General features: G+C 47.3%; 1 protein-coding gene across 11 annotated transcripts in view; it reads left to right on the forward strand.

Annotated features, from left to right (window-relative positions):
- LOC147016153 (LIM domain-binding protein 2-like) overlaps window positions 1–10,000 on the forward strand; it is a 252,825-nt gene that overhangs the window by 221,328 nt on the left and 21,497 nt on the right. For all 11 annotated transcript variants that reach the window (XM_085848910.1, XM_085848911.1, XM_085848901.1 and 8 more), the window contains 2 exons: window positions 6,365–6,543; window positions 8,410–8,529. In XM_085848910.1, the coding sequence (XP_085705036.1) occupies window positions 6,365–6,543; window positions 8,410–8,529 (299 nt within the window). The remainder of the gene's footprint in view (window positions 1–6,364; window positions 6,544–8,409; window positions 8,530–10,000) is intronic.

Genomic DNA, 10,000 nt, shown 5'->3' on the forward strand with positions numbered 1-10,000 from the left:
GTGCAAGTCACAGCAGAATCTCAGCTGGGGCTACAACCTTTCCATGGTTTGTCCAGAATTCATCTTCATCCATTATTCCCCCTTTTTCCTGCCATTTATCATGGTCACTAGTTGTTGCCGTGGCTTGTATAGCAATGATATTTGATAAGCTATATTGCTGTAGCTTAACTTGCTCCTTTGTTATCTGTACTGGCATAACCAAGGGGATAGGCAGGCCTGCCGCCGCTTTTGCAGCTTTGTCCGCCTTATTGTTGCCTTTGTCAATATCTGTTGTTAGTTTTTGGTGGGCTCGACACTTACTGACCGCAATCATTTTTGGTACCATAATGCTTTTTAAAAGTTCAGATACTAAACCACCATTTTTGATGGGTGTGCCTGCAGAGGTAAGAAACCCTCGCATTTTCCAAATGGCCCCTTTATCATGTACCACACCAAACACATAGTTGGAGTCTGTATATATGTTGACCCCCAGACCAGCTGACAGTTCGCATGCCCTTATAAGAGCGCATAGTTCTGCCTGCTGGGCGGAGAAATGAGAGGGCAGACAGATCGCTTCCATAATTGTACTTTCGGTACACACTGCGTAGCCTGCATGCCCTGAGCCATTTTGGCCTCGGTAGGCTGAACCGTCGAAGAACAAGGTGAGGTCTGGATTTTATAAGGGCTGTTCTTTTAGATCTGGGTCTACAGTGGATACTTCCTGAATCGCTTCGCTGCAATCATGAGGGTCGCCGTCTTCTTCAGTTGGCAACAAGGAAGCTGGATTAAGAACGTTACAGTGTTCGATTTGCAGATTTGGCTGGTGGAGCAGGGTTGTTTCGTACTGCATTAGACGTGTGTTGGTCATATGCTGCATCTGTTTTTGCGTCAACAAAGCCGCTACACAGTGGGGAACTCTCGAGGTAAGAGGATGACTCATCACAATTTCTGCCGTGCATTTATCAGCGTAACTTGCCGCAGCCACTGCCTGTAAACAGAGGCAGACCACGTTCGACCGGATCCAACCTTCGACTGAAGTATGCTATTGGGCGTTGGTGATCGCCATGCTGTTGCGTCAGCACAGCCTGCGCGAACCTGTTAATTTTGTGAGTATAAAGGAAGAACGGCTTCTCGTAATCTGAAAGGCCCAAAGCTGGGGTCATTGAGAGTGCCACTTTCAACTTGTTAAAACGCCCTTCCATTTCCCCAGTCCATGCAATTACATTGGGCTGGTTCTTACCCACAATGGCATACAATTCCTTAGTCAGGTTGCATAGTCAACAATCCACTGTCTACAGTCGGTGGCCATGCCGAGGAATCGCATCAGCTCCTTTTTTGTACGAGGGCGAGGCACTTCCGTAATTTAAGTTATCCTAACCTTGTCTAATTCTCTCTTCCCGTGCGAAATGTGGTGTCCAAAATACTTGACCCTCTCCTGCACTAATTGCAGTTTGTCTGCTTACTTTGTGGCCTTTCTCCGCCAATGCCTGTAGTAGCTGCAGCGTATCTGCTTCACATGCTGCCTTGTTTGGGGAACATATCAACAAATCATCCACATATTGTAGCAGCACTGAATTTCCTTCAAGCACCACATCATCTAGAGCCTTATGTAATGCACGCGAGAATAATATAGGGCTATCAGCAAACCCCTGCGACAGGACCGTCCACGTATATTGACAGCTCTTATACGTAAAAGCAAACAGGTACTGCGATTCCTCTCCAATGGGAACTGAGAAAAATGCGGAACATAAATCAATTTCTGTAAAATGAGTGGCATCAGCGAGGATGGAGGTGATTAACCCCTCTGCGCTGGGTACTACTGGGTGAACACCCTGAATCACCTCATTCACTTCTCGCAAGTCTTGGACAAATCTCCACTTATTCTTCTGTGGCTTCTTTACTGGCAATATAGGCATGTTACACGGACTTGAAGTTTCCACAATTATGCCTTGTTCCTTCAATGATTCAATTACCGGTGCCATCCCGGCTTCTGCCTCTCTGCGGAGAGGGTATTGGCGCACATTCGGCCAACACATTCCGGGTTTGAGTTTAACCACTAGGGGCGCTGCCCCAATGATACGACCCACATCATTATCATGCCGGGTCCACAATTCTTGTGGAACCCTTTCTAACAGACTTTCTACGTCCCTTGTTTCACTTTCGGTTTCCATCAACATCTCACGTTTAGGAGGTAAATTTACCTCCTCCATCATCCCTCGTAACGCCTGTTCTCTAAAATCACAAATCCACCCTTCGTTATCCGCAAACCTATGCACTCGCCAATGCAATATTGTTGTTGTGCGGGTCACTGCTGCCTCCTGCAGGCGATAAACCATAAGACCCAAATCCTTTGGGTGATACTCTCCTGCCGTAGTTATTGACACATGCGAGGTTACCCCCGGCGGGTACTTTGTCAATTGTCTTTGTTCCTCCGTGAGCTTAATCTCCATTGCAACACCTTCCCTACCGATCATTAAACGGAAACCCAATAAATCATCACATCTTTCCAGGCACGGGGCAATTCCCTCCGCAAATTCGGCATCATTTCCGTCCGCATCATAATAGATTGTACAATGTGGGGGGTCATCGTAGGTGCGTGTCGTTACTTGTGCATTGTCCAGCCACACTCTCATATCCTGGTTTTCGGCTAATATTGCATCCAAGCATATTAAAACATCGCTAATCGGCTGCCTCGGTAATCTCCACCAATAGACAACCGGGTGTGGTGCCATTAAAACCATCATTGCCAAGTGTGTTTTCTCCCGGGGGATGTCAACAAACACCTCCCTTTCAGTGCATGCTATCGTGCATCCTAGTTTACAAAACAAATCTCTCCCTAACAAGTTTACTGGCGTAGTGGTTGTGAGAAGGAATGCATGCTTTTCCTGCAAAGGTCCACACCTTACTGGTAGCTGTGTTGTCGTATCTAATGTCTGAACCCCACCCCCTAACCCTACTACTTGTATGCTAGTCCCGGATTTTTCAACCCCTGGCAGTTCCTTAACTGCGATAGTAGAGTGAGTGGTCCCGTGTCAACCAAAAAGGAAAGTCTCTTACCTGAAACATCCAGAGTAGAGGTCGGCTCCTCTGTTGGGTTCAATATCGGCGGATTTTTTTTCCAGGACGGTAAAATGGAGCGCTCCCTGATCGTATGCACTTGATGTAACCATGTGCTATTTTGTGAGGTGGAAACGGCACAAGAGGTCGGCTCCACTCTATCTGTCTATGTGTCTGGACATATCTGGAGGGTGGTTATGTCTGGACGCTGTTTGTCTCCGGTGTGTCCGAGCGGTGTTTGTCTCCGGCATGCTTGGTTCCGGACGCGTCCTGGCGGTGTTTTTGTCCGGACGGGTGTTTGTTCCAGGATGCGTCCAGGCGGCGTTTGTCTCCGGACGCGTCTGGCGGCGTTTGTCTCTGGACAGCTTAGTTCTGGATGTGTCCAGGCGGTATTTTTGTCTGGGCGGTGTTTGTCTCCCGGCAGGTGTTCGTCTCCGAAAAGCTTGGCTCCCGACGCGTCCGGCCGGTATTTATGTCCAGATGGGAGTTTGTCTCTGTACTTGTCCGGACAGGATTTTGTCTCCGGATGGGAGTTTTTGTCCGTACGCGTCTGGACTGGAGTTTGTCTTCAGATGTGTCCGAGCAGTGTTTCTGCCCTGATGCATCCGGGCAGTGTGTGTCTCTGGGTGGTAGTTATAGTATGACCGGAAAAAAATGGATTTCAGACATTATTTTGTTTCTATCTTCACTGTTGTTCTCTGCAGAATAATTTTGATGAGACAGTATGAATCGTAATTAACGCTCCACTGCGTGTCTGCCTTCCCTTCCTCTCACCTCACACTGTCTTCCCTTCCCCCACCCCGCCTCACTACCACCCCCCTCTCTCTCTCTTCCCCCCAATTTTTCTCCTTCCCCCTTTAGTATTCCCAACAGCAAACTGATGGGCAGGGTGGTATTTGATGGATATATGGAGTGAGAGATTTATTTATTTATTTCTGGAAAAGTGTGGAGCCGAGTGGTCGAAAAAAATTAGGCAATGTTTGATGTTGATATTCGCCGAATGTGTGTCGTACCCTCATTGTCTAGCTTGTGATGATGGAAAGGGCACGTGTTGCATGATATCCTTCTTTTGAGGTTTTTCTGCACATCTGAAGTGTTCCTTGTGCAGTGCGGTTTAAGTTCATGAAATTATCCATTCACTTTGTCGTTGTCAACCATTCCTTTGTACAAGGATCAGACACTTCTACTTTTGTGTGCAGCACATGGTGACGGGTTGCATCGTTTGTTGTGTAGGCAGCTGCACCACTGACACAGTGCCCCCTGTTGGTTCGAGCAGAAATTTGTTATATGGTCATGCTGCCAGCGATGGCTCACCTACTCTTCGCGAAGGTCACTGCAGGGTCTTTAACGCCCACTGGCAGATGGGACAGGCGGCTTGATGGCCGTCTGATGTGTGTCACCCAGCCTGTGAAACACTCGGGTGACGGTTTATTTCTGGGTCGGGTTTCAAACCCAGGCTCCGCAGCTCAGAGGGGAGTGTGCATACTTCTAGGTTATCCTGCCAGCCCTTTACAAACCTCGATCTCGCCTGCATTCCTTTGTCAGTCTTTCCCCCACCTCTTCCACCTGTGGGATTGCCTCTCTGTATTTGTCCAATCATGTTCCGCCCTCCACTGCTTCAAGGTTGCAGCTCACCACCATCTCTTCATGTCATGTCCCACTTTCATTGTTAATCTTGTTTCATTCCCACTAACTGCTTGCCATTCCCAGACTTTTCCTCCAGGTCATGCCTGTGTATTTTTGCTGAGTGTCCATCTGTAATGGTCATTATGCCCTGTGTATTGGTGAACCCCCCCCTCATCCTCCAACGTTTTTGTTCTTCCATGACCAAAGGTTTTCTTAAAAATAATTGCGAGTTTGTTTTGCACTTCATTCGATGAATCATTTGCACCCATTGGAGATGTTGAGTTGAGTTTTCCTTTCACTCCTCCAGCCCTGTTTGAGATGCGATGGAGTTGTGTTCAGACGATGTTAAAAGGCCAGAAATGGCTTCGGTTCGAAGGTAGCTGCAATAACAGACCGGCTTCCTACTCCTGGTTCTGTTCTGCATTTGAATGCTCACACCGACGTAGGTCACCTGCGAGGCGCAGGTAAAATGGAGCGCTCCCCATTCGTACGCACTTGATGTAACCATGTGCTATTTTGTGAGGTGTAAACGGCACAAATTTTAGGTTGTTCACATGGCACTCCCACCTGCTCACCCTTGTGCTCCCAGGCCCACTGTTCCTCGATAACGCCCATATTTACCGGCGCATTGTCAATACCAAGGAAAATGCACTTCATTTTGCACCTGGGTATAAAATAGCTTGTTTAATCATGCCAGCAGCTTCGTATTGTGCAGCGGTGTGCACAGGCCTGGTGTGTGTGTGTGTGTGTGTGTGTGTGTGTGTGTGTGTGTGTGTGTGTGTGTGTGTGTGTGTGTGTGTGTGTGTGTGTGTGTGTGTGCATGAAGATGAGGATCATCTCGCTCACACGCGTTCGATACTGGCCGCCTGTGTTTGTGTCATTGAGGCTGTCAGTGTACTGACAGTCTGTGCATTTTGGCCGCCGACACACTGGAGTTTGTGCCAAGTATCAGGCGCTTCCCAATTTGTGTGTGACGCGTGTGCTTGGTGGAACACGATACGTGTCCATGGGTGGAATCGTCGTGAAGTAGTCACACCCTTTTGCTCATTTTTATCTCTTGCATGAGTCTTGCCCTCCATTTCAGAAAAGGCTGTGTCATGTTGAAAAAGAATGTTTTGTAACGGATTCAAATCTGATTTGCACCATGCGTTCTCCTCGATATTGATTGGTTATACGTCAAGCACGATGTTAGTTGTGCACACGTGGCTCACAGATATGAAGATCACCAAAGTTTACAATCGTCTCGCGTTCCGTAGATGCCCTCTAATGGAAACTTTTTGGAAGGTGAGTGTCTATTTTGCGTATCTAGATCTTGACGTCTAACTGTCGAACTTCGAGCTGGGGGGTAATGCGTTCTTGAGGATGGTCCAACAAAGAGTTATTACAAGTTGTACAACAGTGATGTAATCCCAGAACCTTCAATGCAGAGTGAAAACTCCGTTTGAGCCTTTGAAAGAACCATACTCGTCTTGGTTCAGACATTTTGAGAGATCTTTCAAATGGAATGAATTATTTGGTTGTGGAGGAATAGAAGGTTCCTGAAATGTGGGAAATGAGATGCAGATATATCTTGGTTGTTTTTAATTGGTTGTACTCCCCCACCCCACCCCCCTGTCATTTTAAATGGCATTTAGGTTTCACTGGTTCATTATAACCCTTGTCCAAATTAATTGTTTTTTTTTTTCTCTTTGTTGATTTCCAGCGATTGGAAGGACGCTGATCCCACGATACTTCCGCACGATCTTCGAGGGTGGAGTGACAGACCTGTCCTACATGTTGCGACATTCGAAGGAGGCATTTAACAGTCACAGCAATGCTGTGACACTCGACTGCGAACACTGCACCATGGTGACTCATCATGGCAAACCTGCCTTCACGACAGTACGTCACTCTCCTTGTTCCAAACGACTGTGGTCTTACGCCAGGGAGGTGGTGTGCAACGTTCTCAAACGACAGGCCTGCGTCTGGGATGTAGTGGGTTGTGTCCAATGGGGTTGAGGCCTGAGAGGGGGGAAGGCTAGAGGGGAATGCAGGTGTGTGAGGGAGGCTTGGGAGGGAGTGTGGGAGAGTTGCCAGATGAGGATATGGATGGAGGTTGCATGCAGTCCTCTTTGCTCACACAGCCACAGCTTGTTCTCACTGCCCGTCTCAAGTCCCCTCAGTTATTTGAACTCAAAACACCATAATCTTTTCTACCTGCACTAACTCCCATCCCCCCCCCTCCACCGCTTTGCCACAGCCCACCCTCTTTCCAAGTTTCCAGTTTTTCCTTCCACATAGTTTATTTCGGTGTCCATTTTGGCCATTCCCTGTGTCCTCCCCTTACTCTCATTCTTCCCCAAATCCCATCTTTGACCAAACCTCCCTCTATTTTGTCCCTCAACCCTGTTGTTGGCGTGCCCCCCTCCCTTCCCCATCTTTTTATGCTGTTCCTTTTATTCTGTTAGTGCCCTGATTCGTTATATGTAGTAGCTCCTCCATGTTGGCTTAATGGTTAGGGTGGTGGGCTTTGGATCCTAGGGTCCTGAGTTAAAATACCACTCAGCTGTTGAATTAATATCAGGTGGGGTTAACTCGGCCTTTCATCCTTCCGAGGTCGGCAAAATGAGTGCCAGCATGTTGGTATACTGTGTTGGAGTGGCGACCCGTCCAGGACTGTGATCAATAGCCAAGGAGACTGCTTAAGCAGCACAGAGTATGGTCCCAATTTCCTCCTCCTCCACGAGTCTCGACTTTGTATTCAAAAAAACGAATTCACTGAGCTTGGCTAATCTTTCTGGTGGATTGTAACATGGTTTTCTAACCTTCTGAGTGGCTTGCACCAGGTTTAGATTTGTTAGCCCGAGTTGGTACAAGAAAATATATAATCGCAGCTGGTTTGGGTTTTGTGACCCGAGTGTGCTTCGTGAGTGGTGTGGTGGTGGTCGTATGGCAGCTTAGCTGCCGGGGTAGCTATCATTTATTGAAGCGTGACTGTGTCGCTGATGCAGTGCCCCTCTACCAGTACACACACTGGAACTGGTACTCATTTCGCCGACCTCGGAAGGATGACAGGCTGAGTCAACCCCCTGGTGTATTAATTCAGCGGCCGACGGGACTTGAACTCAGGACCCTGGGATCCCAAGCCGCCACCATAACCACTGAGCCAACACCAGGCTCATGTGAGTGGTGTGATTACAGAGGGCGGCACATGACATGTTAAGGCTTCCCTCATTACACAATGTGCATACGCAAATGGAGCGAGTGCAAAATAAATGCACTTTTTATTTGTTTAATTTGGAGTTTAATTTTAAATGTATGTTATTAATTAATTAATTGATTGATTATTTTGAACGGTTGTTTGTGACATTTCCATTCGGTGTTGGGTGCCTCTTAGATTTGTGTTCATTGAGGTGTATAAACCTCCTTAACGAGACATGCTCGTGCTATCCACACTGCAATCCTGCTTCTAACTATTGTCATGAATATTTGGAACATTTTAGCTGCAGAGTTTGTCGAACCTTGATATCAAGATCAACGTCGGTGCTGCAAAGTCCCCATAATGCCGTTGACACACACGCTCAGCACTTTACCACTGAACCCTCATTTGGTGGTCTCGTCCCTCTGCTCCCTGCTCCGCCTCCCACCCCAAATAATACCGTTTAATATCGATACCTCTTCATGTGGTGTAATGTAAATCTTCGCCGTGCAATAATTTTTTTGTTGTTTTGATGTCTTTTTTTTTAACCTTTTTCAATTCCATGTCAGGTGTGCACGGATGGACGGCTCATACTCGAGTTCTCCGTAGACGAGATGCGGATACGTACATGGCATTTCTCAATTCGACAGCACCGAGAGCTGCTTCCCAGGAGTCTTGTGGCCATCCACGTAGGTGCCATAGCATATCCTCGGTCATTCTTTATCCCAGACCCGGCTGGTTCCCTTTACCTGTGACGCATGACCGTACACGCCCGAGCAGCAAGCTTACGCCTTCCTCTCATTCTCACTCTCTCACTCTCTCTCCCCCTCTCTCTCAAACCCATTCTCTGCTTCTCTGCCGATGTTATTTCATTGTATTTAACGTTCTTTCAACGGTCATCCCATTTTATACTCACCGAGTTTATTTTTTCACCAATTTTATCTTTTGGTCACCGTGTGTTTTTTTTTTATCACGACTAAAAAGCCCTGTGCCACACGTATTATTGAATAAGGTTGATGGTACGTTTGTATGATGGCCGTTTCCACTGTTAGATTTATTTATTTTGCACAACTAAAAGGTGCCCAAGAGGATGTCGCATTAACTGCGCCACTATCAGTCGGAACTTAAAGCAGGCATCTCAAACTCCGTTTGTCTGTCGTTAGACGAGTTCTCCGGCAGCCCATCGGCACTGTGAGAACCACGCTCCATTTTGTATATATATATATATATATATATATATATATATATATATATATATATATATATATATATATATATATATGTTTCTTGGGGCACGCGCCCACAACTTCCCCATCTGCTAGCGATTTGGGCAAGAGGTGGGGACAGCTGTCCATTAAGCCAAGAGCCGGGCACGCTGCCAGCGCGCTTCCCCGGTGGTTCGTGGAACGGCCGTCCTCCAGCCTCCGGGTGTGGCTCTACCTCCCTTCTTGGCAAAGCTTCAAACCCCTGGCCCTGGATCCGCGGCCGTACTCGCGCAAGCCTTTCAGCACGCCCCCCAAAAATCCTTAATAAAGATGGTGAAACTTTATGTTGTTGTTTTTGTGGTCGCCTGCAAACATTGATTGTTGTAAGTGATTGATGTTCGATCTGTCTCGCACGTGCCTGTAATTCTGTCGTCATGCCTGCAAATGCTCTGGTTCACAATCTGAAACTTTTTAATGCATGGAGTCTTTTTGCTCGCAAAATGATATTGCATAAACTTGTGGCCAGGCTGTATCCCCACGCACAATCTTGTTGGTCTAAGTTTGCTGTGCATTCCACGTTTAAGACATTTCATCCTTGTTTACTTTGCAAAATTGTCGGGTTTGGAGGGTGAACCCTGCCAACGGGCCACGTGTCACTGTGCCAAAACACACAAGTTGTGCTGCGTGACCGTCCCAGAGATACAAACTGCTTATGGAATGTTTTTGGCATGTTCGCCCTCACCCTTTTCCCAAGTTTATCATTTGCTGTGTTCCTCCCGATCTGCACCACCCCCTCCCCGTCCTCTCTGCTAGCCTGAACCCAGTTGCTCTCCTTCAGTGCACGTCAGATTCACCTTCTCAGATGAATGCTTTCACCCAAACACAAAAGGAATTTTGTTCGGGTTTTGTGCGAGTCTTAACCAATAAAGTTTCATCCTCTTGTTGCTGAGATGGT

The sequence above is a fragment of the Eptatretus burgeri genome, chromosome 12 (genome assembly GCF_056783735.1).
Source record: "Eptatretus burgeri isolate ZD-2024b chromosome 12, Ebu_testis_v1, whole genome shotgun sequence".
Lineage (NCBI taxonomy): Eukaryota > Metazoa > Chordata > Myxini > Myxiniformes > Myxinidae > Eptatretus > Eptatretus burgeri.